General features: G+C 37.4%; 1 protein-coding gene across 3 annotated transcripts in view; it reads right to left on the minus strand.

The window, feature by feature from the left end:
- SPIRE1 (spire type actin nucleation factor 1) overlaps positions 1–24,281 on the minus strand; it is a 208,903-nt gene that overhangs the window by 117,898 nt on the left and 66,724 nt on the right. For all 3 annotated transcript variants that reach the window (XM_036121718.2, XM_036121720.2, XM_036121721.2), the window contains exon 3: positions 6,235–6,468. In XM_036121718.2, coding sequence (XP_035977611.1) covers positions 6,235–6,468 — 234 coding nt within the window. The remainder of the gene's footprint in view (positions 1–6,234; positions 6,469–24,281) is intronic.

A 24,281-nucleotide genomic window follows, 5' to 3' on the forward strand; every position in this document is an offset into this window, starting at 1 on the left:
CTTACTTCCGTGAGAAATTTCTTTTTTTTTTTTTTTTTTAAAGATTTTATTTATTTGACAGAGAGAGACACAGCGAGAGAGGGAACACAAGCAGGGGGAGTGGGAGAGGGAGACGCAGACTCCCCGCCGAGCAGGGAATTCGATGCGGGGCTCGATCCCAGGACCCCAGGATCACGACCTGAGCCGAAGGCAGACGCTTAACGACTGAGCCACCCAGGTGCCCCGAGAAATTTCTACCATTGGTATTACTATCACAAAGGATTATTCTGGACACTTTTACATATTTTAATTTTTTATATGAAAAAACTTCAAAACAAAACTAGGTGAATCATGTATGAATTAGCATGTACCCATCACCCAACTTTAATGATGATCCATTTATGGCCAATCTTAATCTACTTCCTCACCTGCTCAGCCCTACCCGCCAGGATAGCAAATCCCAGATAGCTGAGTTTCATATGCTCTTTAAAAAATAACTACAATACTATTATCATATTAAAAATATGAGTAATTTCTGCAGCGCCTGGCTGGCTTCGTCAGTGGAGTATGCAACTCTTGATCTCAGGGTTGTGAGTTCCAGCCCCACCTTCAGTGTAGAGATTACTTAAAAATAAAAAAAAATATTTTAAGATTTATTTATTTTAGTGGGGAGGGGGCAGAGGGAAAGAGAGACCCAAGCATACTCCACACTTAGCACTGGGGCTCCATCTCATGACCTTGAGATCAGACCTGAGCCAAAACCAAGAGTCCAACACTTAACCAACTACTCCATCCAGGTGCCCCAAAATCTTACAAAAATATATGAGTAATTTCTAATATCATCAAGTATAACATAAGAGGCCAAATTTTTCTGATTACCTCAAATATGTACACACATTTTTACAATTCATTTCTTTTAACTGGAATCCGTATAACGTCCACATGCTGCAACTGGATGCTATGTATCAAGTTTCTTTTAATCTAAGTTTTTCTTCTCTCCCCCTCCATTTTTCTTGAATTTATTTATTGAAGAAATTATATGATTTGTCCTACAGAGTTTCCCACAATCTGGATTTTGCAGATTGCATCCTTATGGTGTTATTTAAAATGTTTCTGTATCCTCTGGATTTCCTGAAAATTGGTAGTTAGATCTGGAGCCTTGACCTTATTGAAGATAGGGGTTTTTTTTCGTTTGCTTATTTGGCAAGAATACTTCCTAAGTGATGTTGTAAACTTCCATCAGGAGGCGCATAAAGTCTGTTGGTCTCTTTTGATGACACAATGATTACTGCTATTCTTTCTCTGGAAATAGAATATTACCATTTTGCAATTCCTATCATTCCATTTTCACATATTAGCTGGAATACTTTTATAAAAAAAACGTGTACGAAACTAATTGGTTACCCTAAGGTGCTGGTTCGTATGGAAAAGGCAGGATGAATATGCTTTCCATTTATCTGCCAATTCTTGAAATAAGTTGGTTCCCTAACAGCCTCTAAAGGTGACCAATGAGAGTTTTACTATCATTTATGTGTTCATGGAAATCAGAATATTTGATGTGTTTTTTAATCCATCACAGCTATTATTCTTACTAGTGATCAAATTCTTCCATCTTTGACCAACGGGAACCTCTTTGAGTTGGCTTCTGAGTCCTTTTTATACAATTTAGTAACCCTGGGTAGTCTGTTTTCTGGTATGATAGGTTGTTCCAGGCTATTTTATATATTTCCTTCCTAGATCTGGAATTAGCCATTTCTCTAAGGAATCCTGGGATTGTTTTAGCGGGGAGTGATACTTAGAGACTCCCCTATTAATGAACATCTAGGATGTTCCTAGCCTTTGCTATTATACATTATGAACAGTTTCAAACATTTTAATATACTGTCAAATTATTTTATATAAGGGCTATGAAAATTTACACTGCAGCTATCAATTATTAAGTGAAAAACTTTACCATTAATTTCAGATATCAACAAAAGTAAATTCTTGCTTGCAAAAGAGTTGCATATGGTATTGCTTTATATGCCTTCCCCAATTATTAGGGGGACTGGATTGTATAAGAGCACCAGAATCCACCAGGCTGAGTTCATTGCTTCTCTCTGTGCTCCCTGAGCATCTCATGTACGTTTTGGACCACCACTTTGGTATGTTCAGAATGTTCATGAGGGTACTATATCTAGAAGGACATCCTCTATAAAACAGACATTGCAAATTTCTATTTATTATAACAATTTTCTTACAGATGGAAGTAAAGTATCTTGAAGCAGGAATGTCTATTGCTAATCGCTAATTTGAACAAGAGTAGTGTATGGGCTAGTATGTTCCTACACACCTGGTCTATAATACTTAATTCACAGGGGTTCACTTAATCCTAGTTAATCTCAGCAACCTAAGTGCTGATAGAGCAGTCTGCACAAAGAAGGTACACTAAATGCTTAATGAGTATTTCAAAAGGTAAATGAGTGTGTAAATAAACTGAGAACTTTACATTCATTTCCAAATGAAGAACTTTGTTCATATACTATTCTCATTAATTTCAGTCATTTCTCAGACACTTTTTCTAGATTCTACACTTTTTTAACTTGTCCTTTCTATCCATTTCAAGTCTTACTCTTTCATCATCCCTAACCCTGTCTCTTTGATCTTCCACTCCTGCACACTTCGCACTCCATCATCACCACTTTTTCCTTCCCATCTACAATCTTTTCTTTTTGACTCATGTTAATTGAATGAATAGTTTCCAGAATGTATTTACAGATAAAAAAGTAATTTTTTAAAAAAGAGTTATTTATTTATTATTTGAGAGAGAAAAGGTGAGAGACCAAGAGCTCACGCACAGTGGGGAGGGGCAGAAGAAGAGAGAGAATCTCAAGCAGACTCTCCCTGAGGGCGCTGAGCCAGACTGGGGGGGGGGGTGCTCAATCTCATGACCCTGAGATTGTGACTTGAGCCAAAATCAAGAGTTGGACACTTAACCAACTGAGCCACCCAGGCACCCCAAGAAAATAATTTTTAAAAATGATCTTTCCTTAATGCTTCTTGGAAGTATTAAGTACTTGGTTATATATGTTTCTCAAAACTTGGTTATATATGTTTCTCAAAAAAATACTTAAAGGAAAATGTTTTAGGTGTTATATTTTTAATTTAAGAGAAGAACGTTTCTATCTCTGACATAAATTTGTGACTACAATTCATTCTGATTTATATGCAATGGCAAAAAGCCCTGAAATGAGTCATAAAACATTATATGTATGTGTTTATGCTTTATTTGTTTATATTCTGTTTTTCTCCATTTCAATTAAAAGCTGTAAAGGTAGGGACCATTTGTATGTTGTTTGGTAGTATGTCCCTAGCACCTAGAAAAATGCCTGGCATATAGTAAGTGCTATTAAGTTTTTATTCATAACAAGAACTATATTAGATACTTTATATTGATTATGTCATCTAATTTTATATGCAAAAATTCAATCAGGCAGATATTGTTCTCACTTTACAAAAGAATAAGGATCATAGGATTAAATAATCCAGGGCAACAACAGTTGGTACAAAAATGGCAAAACCAGGCCTACCAGAGTATAAGCCTCTGAATTTAACCACCATGTACCCTTCTTCTTCTCCCTTACTCCGTCCTGTGAAGTTGGAGAAGGCTCTCTGAGCCTTAGTTCTTCCATGTGTAAAATGGGTATAAAAATGCCTTCCCAATTTACCTCACAGTGTTATCGTAAGCCTCCGAGAACAACAAATGTGAGAGCACTTTTCAAATAATATCATGTTAAAACATAAATTAAAATACTAGTAGACTAAGAATGACTATTCAGGGGAGAAGTTACACACTAAAGAGTTCTTGTTCACTAAGACATAAAAACAAGCTATCTCCAAGTTCCTAAGTATTCTATTATTTATATTATTCAAATGTAGTTTCATATTTCCACTTCAAACAAGGAGAAAGCAGCTATATTCCTTCAGTTAATTCTTGTCTTCTCTTCCAACAAGAAGTCAGTTTACTAACTGAAGATTTCAACCCACTAATCAAACCACAAACTCTATATATCACTATATGGCCATGAATAATGGGTTTTATGATATGTAAACACCCTTTTAATTATTTTTCATATTATGAAAGCAGTAAGATAGGTAGGAGGCCAAACGTAGTAGCTCAAAATAAAAAATAATAAAATGAAATGAAAGTTACCAGTTCAAATTGCTGAATGTCTAAGAATTTTTGTTTTATAAGTTAACATATTCAATGTCATTGAATAAGAATTGTAAGATTCCAATAAATCTCTAGCCCTCATCTTCTAAATCTGTAGCATAAGAGAGCAATCTGGCTATGACATCTATCATTCTACTGGTCAGGTGGGTATTCTCCTCTTTATTCACCACTCCCTGTTCACTGCCCCCTACATACCCCCTACCAAAAAACTTTTTAAAGACATAAGTAGGGGGGCGCCTGGGTGGCTCAGTCGTTAAGCGTCTGCCTTTGGCTCAGGTCATGATCCCAGAGTCCTGGGATCGAGCCCCACATCGGGCTCCCTGCTCGTCAGGAAGCCTGCTTCTCCCTCTCCCACTCCCCCTGCTTGTGTTCCCTCTCTCGCTATGTCTCTCTCTGTCAAATAAATAAAATCTTTAAAAAAAAAAAAAAGACATAAGTAGGTTTATGTCTTAATGGAAAATCTTTTACTTTTCACTTTTTATCGTTATCATTGGTCTACAATGAAACAAGTAAGTCATTTGTGGGCTGCAGAAAGTTTTATCTTGCCTTAAATATATATATATTTCAAAATATTCTTTAACATCTAGAAAATATAAAATGAATTAAATGTGTGAAATTCCAATTTGTACATATATGAGGATTTTACCTGCATACACTGTTGATTTAAAATGAAAGTACTGCAAGTATTAAAAGAGCTGAAGAATGTATCTGAATTTCATAAGCATCATAACTGTAGAGTCCTGTTCTAGAGTTCTCAGGAAATTTATTATCTAAGAAGGGACAAGATGCAGGGTATGCTGTAGTACACCTGAAAATACTGTCTTCAAGGTTCCTCTCTATTCCTGTCTCTGGGATGCTTTTTAAAAAGTTGGAAAATAAGTGATATACAACCAATACTGCTTACAAAATCTAGTAAACACCATATGTAAATAACTCTAAATAGAATGCTCTTTTAAGACTAAGGTGACAAATCTTAATTTTAATCTCTGTGCATTTAGCATTATGTCCTTCAAGTACACAGAAAGTTTAAGGAGAAAATTTCAATTCAAGCTATAAAACTTGTTTTATTACATATAAATTTCACTAAGTAGGTCAAGAAAACAAGCTAAGACAATCAGCTGTGATATTTCAGATGCAGAATCTTCATATAAATTAGTGGATCATAGTTGTTATTTACTCCATAAAAAGGAAAATGCAGAAGTCAACTGAAGACATCATGCTCAGTTAAGCTGGTGTAGAATATGTAATATTAAGGAGTATATGATATCTAAAAGTGGTTTTTTGAGAGTTATAATTCAATCACAAATGGCTATGTTGAGGTTATGAACAAATCACAAAACCAGGAATATTTTAGTTCCTTATTCCTTTCACTAATAGCTGAAGATCTATCTATGAACTATTATCAAATGCTGAATTCCCATTTGCTTTTTTTTTCAGTTTGTAACTTACTTTTTCCCATATGCTTTTTTTAAAAGTTTTTATTTAAATTCCACTTAGTTAACATACAGTGTATTATTAGTTTCAGGTGTACAATTTAGTGATTCAACTCTTCCATACAACACCTGGTGCTCATCACAACACCTGCACTCCTCAATTCCATCACCTATTTTCACCCCCCCACCCCCCTTCCCTCCGGTAACCACCAGTTTGTTCTCTACAGTTAAAAGTCTAAAGTGAACACTACATCAAAAACTAATGATGTAATGTATGCTGATTAACATAACATAATAAAATAAAATTAAAAATTAAAAAAAAAGTCTAAAGTAAAATAACAACTCTTAAAAAAAACAAGTACTGGGGTGCCTGGGTGGCTCAGTCGATTAAGCATCTGCCTTCAGCTCAGGTCATGATCCCAGAGTCCTGGGATTGAGCCCCACATCGGGCTCCCTGCTCAGCAGGAAGCCTGCTTCTTCCTCTCCCACTCCCTCTGCTTGTGTTCCCTCTCTCACCGTGTCTCTCTCTCTCTGTCAAAATAAATAAATAAAATCTTAAAAAAACACCAAAAAACAAAAAAACAAGTACTATGTCAATTGCCTCTTTACCTTCATGACATCTCTATATGACTGGATGGCTGAGACTTTTCTCTTTTCATCTTCTTCATCTTCCAGGCCTTCATCTGCAGCCTCATAGCCTTCATCGTTGCTGCCATCAGCTTCCACCGTATTGGCCATGTGATCAATGAGCTGCTCCAAGGGGGGGCTTAACTCCCTTTCTTCATTCTCCTTCAGACCATAGTCCAGTGCTTTATAAATAACAATTCCCAGAGATTCAATAACCTAGGGACATTAAAGAAAGTGATTAATGGAGATGACTAAACAGCTTTACAGAACTAAATGTAAGGCATAAAATATTTAGTATGACACTTAAGCTAGGTTTAATCTATTCCATTTCAGAAACAGGTGACAAATTAGATTTGAGGAGATATTTAAAAGTCTCACCTTTGCATTAAAAAAAAAAAAAAAAATCCCAGGTGGAAATTTTTGTGTGATTTCTTCAATCCAGTATATAACAATACATGAACTCTTTTTGTTTTCTTAGATTTATACTATATACTAAAATCTGTATTATCCATTCATATAAAATACTAACCAGGTTAATTTTCCAAATTTCCAAAAGATATTTCTGAGATCAGATAGAGCTATCAAAGAACTCTTACACCGGTGTTTATCAAAGTCGATTTCAAAGAAATACCAGGGATCTGAGAGACTGAAAACTCAGTTACTAGTAGCAGCTAACTTAAGCTTAACCAACAACAACAACAAAATCTACTTATATATAGATACACACTGCTCACTGAGTTCCATTTAATTATTGGAAACATCTCTCATGTGATGCAAACAAATGAAAGACTTTTTCAAACTCTGATTTCAATGTGGTGCACAGATAATCCTCCCTACCCCCACAACTCCACCAATAGTACCTCGTGAAATATGAACCTGATTTAGGAACACCAGGTATATATCACTGTCTAATATCACCCTCACAAATGCTCCAGACTTTTGCCAATATAGGGAATTCTATTTTATTCCTCAACATAGCCTTTCTTTTCTGCTCAGAAAAATCACATATAAACAGCCCTTCTGTTTTATTTTGCAATGTTAATGGCTCATTTCACCTTAGCTATTTTGTGGGGAAGAACACAGGCAACGAAGCCAAAGATTTAGGATTAAATGCTGACTTTTGGGGTGCCTGCGTGGCTCAGTCAGTTAAGTGTCTGCCTTCAGCTCAGGTCGGGATCCCCGGGAGCCTGCTCCCTCTTCCTTTGCCCCTCCCTGCCCCCCAGCCTTTGCTCTCTTGCCACCCCCCTGGCTATCTCTCTCTCTAATAAATAGATAAATAAAATCTTTTAAAGAAATAATAAATGCTGACTTTACCATTAATCATTTAGGATTAAATCCTGACTTTTACCACTAACCATTTGACTCAGGGCAAATTATTTATTTTAGTCATGATTTTTCTTATCTGTAAAATGAGTGTCAATGATTATCTATATCTCATGAGATTTTAAGACGAAATGGCATTCACATGAATGGAAGTACCTAGCATAGTATCTGACTTACAATAGGTAGAGAGGAAATGTTCTCTCCCTCTCTTTCCTGCCCCTAGGTCTCTTTTTTCCAATGCTTATTCAGCTACCTCCCCCCCCAAACAAACAAACAAACAGATCTATCCTTTTCTTTATCCCACTTGTAGCCATTATCAATGCTGTCTTTTTTAAAAAGTTGTCTAGGTGGTATCAAAGAAAAGGAAAAGTCAGAAGTTTTAAAGACAAGTTAAACACAATAGAGTTATTGTCATCACATACGCTACAGTCCTTAAAAGCATTCAGGGCGATCACTCAAAAAATCTCCACAAAATCTGAAATCTACCATATCAAGTGAAATAATATTTTCTCAACACAAGTTTCAAAACGAATATAAGACTTAAAAATTCAACTTCTGATTTTTAAACAGTACTGGTTTTTTACTATTTCTCACTGAAAATACAGAATATTTTCATTGATTTGTATAGTCTGACTTGGAACTGTAATCCCTATTTTCAAAGTTGAAAGGAAACAAAAGAAAAAATAATCAGGACCACATCAAAATAAAAAGCTTTTGCATTGTGAAGGAAATAATCAACAAAGCAAAAAGACAACCTACTTTAGATATTAGATATTTGCAAATGGGATATCCGGTAAAGGGTTAATATCCAAAATATATAAAGAACTTCTACAACTCCACATCAAAAAACAGGCAAAGAACCTGAATAGACATTTTCCAAAGACATACAGATGGCCAACAGATACATGAAAAAAATGTTCAATATCACTAATCATCAGGGAAATGCAAATCAAACCCACAATGAGATATCACCTCACAACTGTCAGAATGTCTAAAATAAAAAAGACAAGAAATCAAAAGTGTTGGCAAGGATACAGAGAAAAAGGAGCCCTCATGCACTGTTCGTAGAATGTAAATTGGTACACCCACTGTGGAAAAGTGTATGGAGTTTCATCAGAAAATTAAAAATAGAATTACCATACAATCCAGTTATTCCACTATTGCATACTGACCCAAAGAAAACAAAAACACTAATTCAAAAGGATATATGTACTCCTATGTTTATTGCAGTTATGTACAATAGCCAAGATGTGGAAGCAACATAAGTCCACTGATAGACAAATAGATAAGGAAGATGTGACACACACACACACACGAATATTACGCAGTCATAAAAAAGGATGAGATCTTGCCATTGCAACAACATGGATGGACCTAGAGGGTATTAAGCTAAGTGAAATAAATCAGACTGGGAAAGACAAATACTATATGAGTGCACATATATGTGCAATCTAAAAAACAAAACAAATAAATAAATACAGAGAACAAATTGGTGGTTGCCAGAGGAGAGGGGGGCTGGGGGATGGGTACAATGGGTGAAGGTGAATGGGAGATAAAGGTTTCCAGTTATAGAATGAATAAGTCACATAAAAGGCACACCATAGGGGTGCCTGGATGGCTCAGTAGGTGAAGCGTTTGCCTTCCACTCAGGTCATGATCCCAGGGTCCTGGGATCGAGCCCTGTGTCAGGCTCCCTGCTCAGTGGGGAATCTGTTTCTCTCTCTCCCTCTGCCCCCCCAACTCATGCTCTCTCTGAAATAAATAAATAACATCTTTTTTAAAAAAGGCACAGTATAAGGAATATAGTCAATGATATTGTAATAGTGTTGTGGTGAGCATAGCATAATGTATATACTTGCGGAATCACTATGCTGTACACCTGAAACTAATGTAACATTGTGTGTCAACTACACTCAAAAATTAACAAAAGATGACACATAAAATTAACCATCACAAGTTTACCCCTTGTGAATTCGGCACTCATACACATCTCTTTAGCCTCCTTAAAGTCCGTTCTACTATCCTATCAGGTCTGCTGCTTCAGGATAGTGGGAAACATAGTAAGACTAGTGAATTCCATGGGCACTGGCCCAGTGCTACACTTTATTTCCTATAGAGTTCCTTGATCAGAAGTAATGCTGTGTGGAATACCATGATGGTGAATAAGGCATTCTGTAAATCCATGGATGGTAGTTTTGGCAGAAGCACTGCATGAGGGGAAGGCAAATCCATATCAAAAGTAACTCTTCCAGTAAGAACAAAATGCTGCCCCTTCCATGATGGAAGCAGTGCAATGTAATCAACCTGCCACCAGGTAACTGGCTGATCAGCCAGGGAAACAGTGCCATATTGAGGACTTAGTGTTAGTCTCTGCTTGATGGCAGGTTAGGCCCTCAGCAGTGGCTAAAGCTAGGTCAACCTTGGTGAATGGAAATCTATGTTGATAAGCCCCTGCAAAATCTCCATCCCTGCCATTGTAGCCATGTTCACAAGCCCACTGTGTGATGACAGGGTAGCTGGGAAAGGAGGCTGACTGGTGTCCACAGAACTTGTCATGTCATCCACTTGAATATTAAAATCCTTCTCTACTGAGGTCACTCTTTGGTGAGCATTCACATTAGACACAAATAGCTTCACTTTTTTTTTTTTTGCCCAGAGAAGTCTATCCACATATCTCTTCCCCAGATTTCCTTGTCACCAATATGCCAATCATATTCCCTCCAAGCAAAGTGCACAACCAGGTGTACTTTTCAAAGTTTTGCCCACTGGGAGGATTTCCCTTCAGCACTCTCCTTCAGGGACATCCCTGAAAGGGGCTACACCTTGCAGCTCTCCACTTTCAGGTGACACCTGCATCTTATGCAGAACCATCTGTAAACCAGGCCCAAGTCTTCTCTTCTTCTGTCAACTGATTGTAGAACTCCCCACAAGGAAAATAGGTATAGACTAGGAAAGAAAAGGGAGTATAGCAGAAGTGCATTTGGGCAGTACTTTCAGGGCCTACTTGCATCCAATCTCATATATACCATTCCAAATGATGACGCAGTGCTGCTATACTCACCCAACTTCATGGCTTGAAGGGTCAGATAATACCCAGTTCATGAAGGGCAACTCAAGTCACATGGTGTTCAGTCTGTACTATGGCCCAGTAGCAGGCCAGGAGCTACTTCTCAAAAGGAGAATAATTATCCACAAAGGATGGCAGGGCTTTGCTCCAAAATCCTAAGGGCCTGCACTGTGATTTGCCTATTGGTGCCTGCCAAAAGCTCCAAACAGTATCTCTATCCACTGCCAATTTAAGCACCATTGGATTTGCTGGATCACATGGCCCACGAGACAGAGCAGCTTGCACAGCAACTTGGACTTGTTGCAGAGCCTTCTCTTGTTCTGGGTCTTCCTCAAAACTAGCAACTTTCTGGGTCATTCGGTATGGGCCAGAGTAATACAATATATTTGCAGGAATATGTTGCCTCCAAAATATAAAGAAGCTACTAGTCATTGTGCCTCTTTTTTGGTTGTGGGGTCGGGGGTGGGGACTGATGCAACAACTTATCCTTCACCTTAGAAAGGATATCTCCATATGAACCACACCACTGGACCCCTAGAAATTTCACTGAGGTGAAAGTCCCCTGAATTTTTATCAGATTTATTTCCTACCTTCTAACACACAAATGTCTTACCAATAAATTTAGAGTAGTTGCTACTTCTCACTCACTAGGTCCAACCAGCATAATGTCATCAATGTAATGGACAAGTATGGTATCTTAGAGAAGAGAAAGGCAATCAAGATCCCTGTGAACTAAATTATGACAGAGGTCTGGAAAGCTGATACTCCCCTGAGGTAGGACAGTGAAGGTGTACTGCTGGCCTTGCCAGATGAAAGCAAACTGCTTCTGGTGGTCTTATTGACAAAGAAAAAGCATTGGACAGATAACAGCTGCGTACTAGGTACCGGGGATGTGTTAATTTACTCAAGCAATGAAGCCACATCTGGTATAGCAGCTGGAACTGAAGCCACCATCTGGTTAAGCTTACGATAACACAGTGTCATTCTCCATGATCCATTTGTCCTCTGCACAGGCCAAATAGGCAGGCTGATTACAAATGTGGGAATCACCACTCCTGCATCTTTCAAGTCCTTGATGGTGGCACTAGTCTCTGGAACACGCCCCCCCCAAAATGTGCTATTGATTTTGGTGTACTACTGTCCTAGGTAGAGGCAGTTCTAGTAGCTTCTACTTGGTGTTCCCCACCAAAACAGCTTTACCTCATTGGTCAGGGAATGAATTTGGGGATTCTGCCAACTGCTGAGTATGTCTGTTCCGATGATGCATTCCAGAATTGGAGAATAACTAGATTCAGGATGGGTTCACAAATGCACTGGCCTCTCTGTGAAATGGACCTGAACTACAACCCCATAGATCATCTGACCTCCGTAAGCTGGTAGACCACAATGACGTTTTGGGTCTACTAGAATCAGTATCAGTTCAGAGCCAATATCCAGTAGTTCCCAAATAATCTGATTAATTCCTTTCCCCAGGGCAGTGCATCCCCTTCGGGGATGGCTGGAAGAAAAATTAACAATGCAAATTTTTGGCAGTGTAGAGGGGTCCTTCCTCAGCAGGACACATGGCCTCTCCTTCATACAACAGGTTCTGGGTCTGCAAATGACTCAAGCCTGGGAATTGACTGAGGGGTGTCATGACTGTGTTTTTATGATTCAAGTTAGACTCTTGTTCACTTAACCTAGAACTTTTTCTGCTTATACAGGTCAAGTAAGAAATCAGTGGGCTTCCTATCTATTTTACTTCTAGGAACACCATGATCAAGTAGCCAATGCCATAGGTTTCTGGGCATCAGACTATTCTGATTGCTGCTTTGACTCTATAATTCATTATGATAACCAGATCAACCCTGCTTGTGGTCACTGAGTACCGCCACTTGGCCTCTGCACTCCAGGATCAGCATTTAGGTTCCTCAATTCAGTGACTGCAGTGCCCCTTCTGTAAAGTCTAACATATGAAGAATGATCACAGAGCTCTCCAAGGATGCCAGGGCCCCTCATAAATTTGTTTCTCACAGTTTTATGGTAAAAGGTGTGTCTAGACAGACATTCCCAGAGCGGGAGAGTAGGTCTTAAATGACAAAAATACATTCTAACGTTCTGATCTTTTTTCTCATCTTACTATAATTTACCTTTTCAACCTAGTTTTCTTTTATTATCACTCATGCACACTGTCGTTCAACTGTACTGATTCCTTACTCTTTCCTTTATTTGCTCTTTACTTTGTCTCTCTGACATTATTCAGTATTGTTCCTACTTTCTACATGGACTTTCTCCTCTACTTTTCTATGTCCAAATCCTATTCATTTTTCCATCTCCCTGCTCAAAGGAATCTCTTCCATAATGACTTGCTGACCCTGATTAACAGCTGTCAGCTGTTACATCACATTACAGTCTCTACCCACTATTCTTCCTTGAGGAAAACAATCATTTTTTCCCTTCAAAATCACCATGACATTAACTTGTACCTTTTTATGTGGTCACTTCACTTTTTAACTTGGATTATAGTTAATTATGTACATATCTTAATTCCGCAAAAAGATTAAGCTCCTTGAAGGCAAAACCCTCTATAATTCATCTTTGTCTCTACATTATTTTATAAATAGCAAAGACTTAACAGTTAATGAATGAATGAACCAAAATATAAATTCTTTCCACTCAGACTTGTATGGTTTAAAGTTGGATATGGAATTTATGGACATAGGCAAATATATCTGTCACTTCAATCTTTCTCATTCCAACAGACCACTATAGTGGTGATCCAGCCCTGTATAGCCTCTGAAAGTTTCTAGAGGGTCTTCTCTTAGCTCAAGGATAAACTAAGTCTAACCTGGTTTAAACATCCTAAATCTATTCACCTTTCCTGATTTAAATCTGAACCATAAAGTAGTTCCATATTTAATCAAACCTCTTGGGAATACAGCATAATAAGGCTGGGCATTATTAGACTGACATGTACACCAGGTGACTCACTACCTCCATGGACTGGAGAAAGAAAATTCTAATCTTTTGCTAAAACATATACCCAGTTCTTCAGATAGTCTTGAGCTATGGAATAGGGGTGACCACCAGAGCAATAATCAAAGCATAACTGTACCTAGACATACCAGCTTGCCTAGATATATACTTACTTATACTCATTTTAGAAACTCACTTGCTAAAACCTCTGGAAATGTTAAGAAAACCCATGGGAAACAGCAGTGTCAGATCTAAAATATTCATCTGAATTACCAGTCTCCAGGCAGCTGGAAAATCATCGTTCATGTCCTGTCACATTGGCACCACTCCCCCCCACCCCAGCCCAGACACTTCCAGAGACTCTAACATTCAATAAAGCTTACAGGAATTACAGCATAAAACCTTAAAGTTAAATGGAACAAGCGAAGCGCACTAGAAAGTTGTGGTTTTTAAGCCTAACCAACTGATAAAGGGTGGAGAAAAGAAGGCATTGAATAAAACCACGCATTCCAAAATTTAAGGCTGCTACATCATCATGACTAATTACCTCTCAGTAGTGACGGCTGGCTATAAAGCCCTACAGCTCTGGGGTAAAGAGACACATGAATGGAACTGAGTGTTCTCTGGCCTCTAGACCCAGCCATGCCATCACTGAGGGCAGCCTCACTACAGAACAACAGCACACCGACCAACACGAGTGTTTCATGTAAAGCACTCAAGGTTGATGTAAGCCCACTGAGCCCACATGCAGTCTTCCCCTTACTATGCTAACTCACTTCATCTGGCCCCTCTTCATGTTGATTTGTACTTCCTAAAAATATTTGAGTCCATATTTGTCTCTTTTACTAGAATGAAAACTTCTTTAGGACAGGGATCAAGTATGATTCTTCCTGGCATTTGCTATGGTGCCTAGCACTTTGCTTTACAGAGTATTTAAAATCTTTGCTAAACGCATGTAAGTTATATAGTAGCACAAAAGTCTTTAATGCCAAGTCTGATTAAATGGATACAATCTATATCAAGGTTGTCAAGCAAGGTGCTTCAAACAGCAGCTGCTACTGCCTTCACTATCATGCCTCATTGCCAAAAGCCCCTCTTCTCCAGCCTAAAAATTAAAAACAGTTTCTTCCACTCTTCAGGTCCCTTTGCCAATCAGATGAATGAGATTTCCTTATATTTGTATAACATTTTATTAGGAACATGTTTTCCTTTATCACAAACCTGTGAGGTAGACATTTTCTCCATTTTAAAGATGAGAAAACTTAAGAGAGTCAATAAATTGTTTAGTATCAGTTAACAAGTAACAAAGCCAGGACTCCAACCTGGCTTTGCTACTTAGGAGATTCCATAACCAGAATTCTACTGTAACCAAGCTGCACATCCAAGCATCTCCTAGTCTGCCAACATTTGTCCAAAATGTGGCATCCAGTATTAAATCCTATTCCACATGTAGTAAAATCATCAAAGAACACAAAAAATGGGCATCTTCCTTGTTCTACATCACATACTTCTATAAATACACCCAGTTTTATATTCAGATTTCTGTTAAATCATTAAATTGCTGACATTTTAGGTTTACATTCAACCATAGTGACAAGTAATACACACCACATAATAGTTAGCTATCTTTCTATCTTAATAAAATAAGTGAAACATAACTGTAGCTAGTGTTTGTAAAGAGGTTATGTAACCCTGGTAAAAGAGTTTTACATTTATCTCAAATCTATTTTATCTTTGTATTTTGATCAATTTTTTTTAGCTTAGGAACATCATTTAAAATCTAGAGTCTACCAGCTAATTCATTTACTATCATTTCTAAACTTATAAAATCTGCCAATGTGGGTATGCCTTCTAAGTCTTCATAAAATTGATTTAAATGTTAAATAGGGTAGTTGCAACTAAGAAGCCCTCAGAACACCAGAGACAATTTTCTCAGGCTGACATTGATTACAATGCAACCTTTACTGATCTGACACTTCTCTACCTTTCTCACAAAAACATAAAAGATTTAATAAAATTTCCTGCTGCAATCTCTAAATACTAACTGTGGCAGCCTCACATCTAGTAAAAGCTATCCAAAGAAAGCATATTTTTCCATTAGTGAATCTAGCTAATGTCCAGCGTACACAGTTCCCTTCCCCTCACTCATTAATTCAGTTGACAGGTATTTACCAAGAGCAGTGTATACAGCAATAGAAATGGAATAATGAAAAAACACCTCTGTGAGGTCTCTGGCCTTCACAGAGATTCTGTTTTAGACAAAACATAATAAATAAGTCATACAGTTGTGCTTAACATTATAATAAAGAAGAGAGGGTGTTATGAGAATGTATAATAGGGAGCCCTAAGCTAGCTTGAAGATTCGGGAAGCCCTTGTTAATGCACTAAGTTTTAAATGGTAACGTGAAAGGCAAGAATAGCTAACCAGGAGAAGAGGGAGTTAGAGTAGAATTCTAGAGAGGAAACAGTGAGTATAAAGGCCTGCAGGTCAAGAATAACAAGGAATGACTGGGGAAGAAAATCCTAATGACAAAGGAAGAGCTAGGAAGAGTCTAAGAGGTGGGGAGGGAGGCTTCACACAGAACACAGGGCCTAGTATGAGCTATCTGAAGGACCTGAATCTTCATCACGTAAAAGCAAAGGCAGGCCACTGAAGTGATCTGGAGAGTGGGATGATCTGATTATATTTTATTTTTAAAAGATATCATGCCACAGTAATCAAGACAATGTGGTACTGGCAAAAGAATACAAACAGATCAATGAAACAGAATAAAGCCTAGAAATAGACTCACAAAAATATAGTCAACTAAACTTTGACAAAGGAGCAAAGGCAATTCAATGGAGAAAGGACCGTCTTTTCTTCAAATGGCGCTGGAACTGCAGGGCATCCACACGCAAAAATATAAATGTAGACACAGACCTTACAACTTTCCCAAAAATTAACTCAAAAGGGATCATAAACCTGAAAGTTAAATGCAAAATTATAAAACTAAAAGATAACATAGGAGAAAAACTAGGTGATCTTGGGCTTGGCAATTTTTTAGATACAATGCCAAAAGCACAATCCATGAAAGAAAAAAATTGATAAAATGAACTTCATTAAAATTAAAAAGTTCTGCTCCATGAAAGGCATTGTCCAGAGAATGACACAAGCCCCAAGCTGGGAGAAAATGTTTGCTAAACACATTTCTGATAAAGGACTGGTATCCAAAATATACAGAGCTCTTAAAATTCAATACAAAAATGAACCCAATTATACAAGGAGCAAATGACTGGAACAGACACCTAATTGAAGAAGATATATGGACAGCAAATAACATATGAAAAGATGCTCAACATTGTAAGTCATTAGGGAATTGCAAGTTAAAACAATCCCACTACTCACCTATTAGAATCATTAAAATCCAAAACACTGACATCATCAAATGCTGGTGAGGATGTGGAGCAACAGGAACTTTTACTGTTTGGTGAGACTGCAAAATGATTCAGCCACTATGGAAGACATTTTGGCAGTTTCTCACACAACTGAGTATATTCTCACCATAAAATCTAGCAATTGTGCTCCTTGGTATTTATCCAATAAGTTGAAAACTTATGTCTACACAAAACCTGCACACAGATGTTTACAGTGACTTAACCATAATTGCCAAAATTTGGAAACAACCAAGATGTTCTTTTTTTAAAATTATTTTTTATTGTTATGTTAATCCCCATACATTACATCATTAGTTTTTGATGTAGTGTTCCATGATTCATTGTTTGTGCATAACACCCAGTGCTCCATGCAGAACGTGCCCTCTTTAATACCCAGAAATAAAAAGAAATGAGCTATCAAATTACGAAAAGACATGCAGGAACCTTAAAAGTATTGCTAAGTAAAAGAAGCCAACCTGAAAAAGCTAAGGACTATATAACTCTATGATTTTCTGGGAAAGGCAAAACTATGGAGAAAGTAAAAATGTTGCAAGAGATCTGGGGAGCCCGGGAGGAGATGAAAAGGTGAAGCACAGAGGATTCTTAAAGCGTGAAACTATGATACAGTAATGTGAGCACATGTCATATACATTTGTCAAAACCCATAGAATGTGTAACACAAAGAGTGAACCCTAATGTAAACTATGGAATTTAGTTAATAATAATAATAAAGACGTATCAGTATTGGTTCATCAATTATAACAATGTACCACACTAATGTGAGATGTAAATAACTGGAGAAACTGGAGGAGGAGAGGGGGATGTAGGAACTCTGTACTTTTCAACCAATTTTTCTGTAAACGTGAAACTGCTCTAAAAGAAATATTCTATTAATTTAAAAAGAGAAAGATAGTGTAGCTTTAAAATACGGTGTTGGAGAATGGATGAGAAATGGGCCAGAGCAGATGTGGGAAGATTAGTTAGGAGGCAACTGCAGTAGAGTCCAACTCAGGGATGATGGCTTCTTGGGCTGGAGTGCTAACAGTGTGCAGACAGAAAACGGTGAGGATCTGAAAAGCCTTTTCACAGGTAGAATGGATAGGAAAGAGGACTTGGCAATGCATTAAATGTAGGGAAAAGGAATCAAAGAGATTCTTGAGTTTCTAGCTGGGGCTAGTAGAGAGAGTGGTACTATTTACTGATATGGAAAACTGGAGGAAAAAGAGATTCAGAGAGAAATGGTAAGTTCAGATACCTGTGAGAAACAGCATCACAGTTGTTAGATAGGCAGCAGATAGTCCACTGCGATATGGACTGCAGAAGACAACCATGAGCTGAGGCCACAAAGTGGGATTTCTTGGCAAATAATTGATCACCAAGTCAGGAGTGTATGAGACAGCTGAAGGAGAGAAAAATACACAAGAGAAGAAGAATCAAACACTTAATGATTGGCCAGGGGATAAGAAATCAAGAAACTAGACTGTAAAGGAGCACTAGTATTAGGGAAGGGACAGAGGATGAATCAAAAGATTATGATATCACAAAAGTCAAAGAGAGAAAATATTTCACGAAGGAAGACATGGTCATATGTATTGAATATGGATGAGGTAAGGGAAGGTCTAGGACACATCCCCTGGATTTAGTGAAGCAGAGGTTACTGGTGAATTTAGCATGGGCAGTCTGGGTAAGTAAACAATGCTGTGTGTACACAGCATGATCAGAAATTTTTATGAAGACAAGGGCGCCTGACTGGCTCAGTTGGAGAAGCATGCGACTCTTATTTTCAGGGTCATGAGTTCGAGCCCCACATTGGGTGTAGAGATTACTTAAATAAATAAACTTTAAAAAAAAGTAATTTTTATGAAGACAAAGGGAAAAATGTGACAGCAGCTAGAGATGAAAGGGGGCAGAGGTAGGACTTTTTAAATTACTTTTCAAGACTACAGAGCCTTAAGCATGTTTAAATAGTGATGAAAAGAAAGTAGAGGGGGTAAAGTTGAAGATAATGAAAAGAGGCCAGAGTTACTGACAGGGACAGAATAATTATTCCGTGACCTTTGTTCAGCAAATCAGACCTCCAACAGAGGTTAGTCACTTCTCAAGAAAACAAAAACAAAAACAAAAACAAAACAACAAACAAAACAAAACACTCTTTCCCTAAAATTTAGACATGCTTTTTTTTTTTTGCCTTTATTAAGTGGCAGAAAGGTCCATTTGAACATGTATGAGAGTTACTCCTTTATTCACTATTATTTCCTAAGCACTTTCATGTGGATATGTCACAAATTCATTAACATGCCATTCTAAGTCTTTTACCTTCTGAGCCCAGTGAACTTTTCCATTCACAGCTCCACACTGCACATATCACTGCCATTGTTTTCGTATTACCATACCTTTCTTTATCCATGCCACTCTCTGCCAATGGCATTTCTCTCTGACAAATCCTACCTATCCCTGAAATCCCAGCTCAGTGTTACCTCCTCTATGAAGTATTCCTATTCACTTCAGAATTGATCCTTTCTACCCTTGTCACATTTCCCTGCTGTTTACCTGACTTTTACCGTAGTACAGATGACTATCAACTGCACCAAAAATGGCAGAATAATCATTCTTTTCAAATGCAGATGAAAAATTAAATAGCACACTTCTAAATAAACTTTAGGTCAAAGAAGAAAGCTCAATTCAAAAATATTTCATGATAATGAAAATATATATCCAAATCCTTGGGATGCAACTAAAACAGTGCTTAGAAATTTATAGCTTCAGATGAATAGACAAACTCCCTGAAAGACCAACTGACCGAAAGTTGGAAAAACTCAACAGTGAAAACTACAAAACACTGCTGAAAGAAATTAAAGATCTGGATAAGTGGAGAAATACACCAAGTTCATGGATTGAAGGACTAAATGTTGTTAGAATGTCAGTTCTCTCCAAATTGACCTAAAAGTCAATGCAATCCCAATCAGAACTCTCATAGGACTGTTAGAGAAACTAAAAACCTGATTTAAAAATGTGTATGGGATAGCCAACACAAATTTTGGAAAAGAATAACAAAGTTAGATGACTGACACTACCTGATTTCAAGACTTACAATAAAGCCACAGTAATCACGACTGAGTAGTACTGGCATAAAGATGGACATATGGAACAGAGAATCCATAATTAATCCTACACTATATAATCAATTGATTTTAAACAAAAGTGCCAAAGTAGTTCAATGGAGGAAAGATATCATTTCAACAAATGGTGCTGGAACAACTAGATGTCTACATGGAAAATAATAAACCCAGACCTCTGCAACATACAAAAAATTATTTTTAAATGCATCATATATCAAAATGTGAAAGTTAAATCTATTACACTTCTAGCAAAAAACACAGGAAAAATCTATATAACACTAGTAGCTTTTCATAGATTTTAAGTATTTTCTACATACATATTCACCTATGAATTTGAAATAGGTAAGTATTTGTTATACAAGACATAAAAAGCACTAATCATGAGAAAAAACTGAAAACTTAGATTTCACCAAAATTAAAAACTTTGCTCTTCAAAAGACAAAAATAACAAAATGAAAGGCCAAGTCATAAGTCACACAATGGGCAAAATTATCTATAATATATATATGTATATATATCTGACAAAAGACTTCAATTTAGAATACACTTTTTAAATTTTAGAACTCAGTAATAAAATAATCCAATAAAAAATGGGCAAAAGATTTGAACATAGACTTCACAAAAGGAGATACACAAAGGGTCTATAAGCATGTGAACAGTCATGATAGAAATGCACATCAAAATGACCAGGTAACGTTTTACATCCTCTAAAATGGCTAAAATTTAAAAGACGGACAATAAGGACATAGAACAACTAGACCTCTCATACTTGCTGGTGTGAATATGAAATGATACAAAGTTTGGCAGTTTCTTATAAAAGTTAAATATACTTTTATAATATGACCCACCAATTCTACTCCCAGTTATTTACCCAAGAGAAATGAAAATCTACATCCACAAAAGCCTTGTACGGAGTGCCTGGGTGGCTCAGTCAGTTGGGTGTCTGCCTCCAGCTCCGGTCATGATCACAGGGTCCTGGGATCGAGTCGTGCATGGGGCTCCAGCTGTGCATGGGGCTCCCTGCTCAGTGGGAGGCCTGCTTCTCCCTCCGCCTGCTGCTCTCCCGGCTCACGCTCTCTCTCTCCCCCTCCCTCCCTCTCAAATAAATACAAATCTTAAAAAAAAAAAAAAAAGAAAAGCCTCATACATAAATGCTCCATAGTACCTTTACTGTTAACAGCCAAAATCTGAAAACCACCTGTCAATCAACAGAAGAATGGATGAACAAACTGTAATGTGCCTACCCAGTGAAGTACTGGCCAGTAATAAAAAGGAGCACACTACTTCTCAAAGTAACACAAATGAATCTCAAAAACATTCTGCTGAGCAAAAGAGTGAACACAGAAGTGCGTTCTGTATGATTACATTTATATGAAGTTGGGGCTGGGCGGGGATTGACTACAGAGGGAACTTTCTGGGATAATGAAATGATTGGGGTGGTGGTTATATGAGGGTACACATTTGTTAAAACTCATTAAACTGGACATTTAAAACATCTGCTTTTGTTATACTTAAGTTACACCACAAAGTCGATTTTTAAAAAGAGCTGAACAAAGTATTTCCATCGTGAAAAGAATATAGGACCAGTAGTCATGAGATGGAATCTGTTCATTATGGGATGTGGGACCCTGAGCTGGTCACTTAATCTCCATGGATCTAAGCCTCTTCAAGAGTAAACTTAAAGAAAAACCAACTAAAGTCCTTTTTAATCCTGACATCTGTAAGAATAAGAAAACTGCAGAATTGGAATATCAAAAGAAAATACATAGGCTATAAATATATGAAATTTTGCTAATAGAAATGTCACAGTTGAACAATTACAGAGGTTAAGTGGACTTTATTTTCTGTAAGTAGGTTTCTGAGTAAACTGCACTTAAACAGAATTAAAGAAAAATTATATCAACAACTGTCTCTGAAAACTCTAAACATCATAATGGGAACTTGACTGTCCTATTTTGTTGGGACATTCAATTTTGAAACTGGTTCCCAACTTAAAAAACAAGAACCTCAGACCCTAAGGGCTTTCAGGAGAGGAAAAAAACCACACATACACACATACAAAAATACAAGGACAATCAAATCTGAACAGCTAGTGACAAGACAGGAATTTTAAACCACTGAGGGGGAAAACTTTATTCACACACACTCAGAATAGTAATAAAATTTATTCTAAAATGATTGGAGCTATACATACAATGAAATACTGTTTAGACTTTAAAAGGAATGAAATTCTGATATATGCTGCAACATGGGTAAATCCTAAAAACATGCTAAATAAACCCGACATACAAACACAAATGTTGTGATTCCACTTACATGGAATATCCACAAAAGGTAAAGTCCTAGAGACAGAAAGTAGATTAGAGGTCAGCAGGGAGCTGGGAAAGGGGGAATGGGAGCCGTGAGATAGTGAGTACAGAGTTTCATATGGGATGAGGAAAAAGTTTTGGGAACAGTGGTGATGGCTGCATAACACTGTGAATATAGTGCCACTGAACTGTACACTTAAAATGGTTACAATTTTTCACTATGTGTATTTCACCACAGTAAAAAGTCTGATTGGGGTTGCTCAGTGTCTTAGGAAGTGCTATGACTCAGCAACACTCAGAAAGACCTGATTTCTCTTATCTGCAGGGGTTACTAAGGTTTCCAAAAAGAAATAAAGGGACCAATTTATCTGCTTTTCCACCGGAACCACAGCTCTACTTCACACTACCACTCTGTTCGGAGCCCTGAGCGCAGGGTAGAGTTTGCCTGAATCATCAAGGCTTTGAATCCACCTGTCACCAGCTTTTGACAGAGCTGACCATGTCCTTTTTTTCTTTTTTAATCTTCTCTTGATTCCACACTCCTCTAATTTTCTTCCTATCTGACTGATGACCTTGACAAGAGCAGCTCTGATGGAGTAAGTCTCTGTGGAGACACGAGAAGAGGACATGGAGGCAGTGGTACGGGAGAGAAACAGCGCTTTCTGCTTATTTCTGAAGTAATACCCTTGAATGGGTGTTTGGTACAGACGCAGGGAGGTAGACTGTGTAGTGGGAGAATGTGAAAGCTCTCTTCGGGTTGCTTCTACTTTCCTAAGTGAAAAGCACAGTTGCAGCTGAGAGTGAGGAGGGAGAAGTGGGTGTTGGAGGGATGAAGAAAGAGAAAAGGTTTGAAACAGTTTCCCAGCCATCAAGAAAGGTGGTCCATTTAAAAATCTAAATTTTATCATGTCCCTCTCTTGCTAAAACCCTTCACTACTTTAAAAATAAAAACAAAAACGGAGTACACTACATTAAGGAATTTTCCCATAAATCCTGGGCACATGTAGAAATGCTTTCTTCAGTCAGAGAGAAAGTTATACCTGGTTTGACAGGGTGTGCACACGATCTCAGCTGAGTCCCTCGGACTAAACGGCAGCCCACAGTGACTGTTACTGCTGCGGAAGTGACAGAGCTATCTATTACAAATTAGTGTAAGGACTGTGAGCTGTAATTTCATTTCATGCACAACCTCATTTTTAATTAGAACTGGACAATAAGCAATGAGGACAGTGTGAATCCACAACTACGCATGTGAGATGCTACAAATATTTGTCAATTACAAAATAAAAAACAAGGTGATACAAGTGAAATCTGTAATGATGATATTCATATTAATAAAATCAAAATCTAGGCACCATGATTTTAATAGCAGAATAAGGCTTATTTATGCTTATTTTCCAATAGCATATACTTGACTGCTTCATTTATATTAAATAGGAAGTGAAGGTCTAGAAAACAAATCAAGTCTTTATTTCTTCAATTAAAAATCAGAATAAACATATTTATTTTTCCTTATAACGTGGTAATTTCCTAAGCAATTTACAGAACTAATTTTATTAAAAACAAGATTACAAAATACAGTGATGGCCCAAATGTTCATCAACTGATGAATGGAAAAAGAAAACGTGATATAGCCATACAAAAGAATATTATTCAGCCATTAAAAGAAGTGAAGCACTGATACATGCTACAACATGAATGAACCTTGAAAGCATTATACCAAGTGAAAGAAGCCAGCCACAATAAGTAATATACTATATAGTTCTATTTATATGAAATGTCCAGAACTGACAAATCTAGAGAGACAGAAAGTAGATTACTGGTTGCCAGGGGCATTGGGGA

Source organism: Halichoerus grypus, chromosome 13 (assembly GCF_964656455.1).
Source record: "Halichoerus grypus chromosome 13, mHalGry1.hap1.1, whole genome shotgun sequence".
NCBI lineage: Eukaryota > Metazoa > Chordata > Mammalia > Carnivora > Phocidae > Halichoerus > Halichoerus grypus.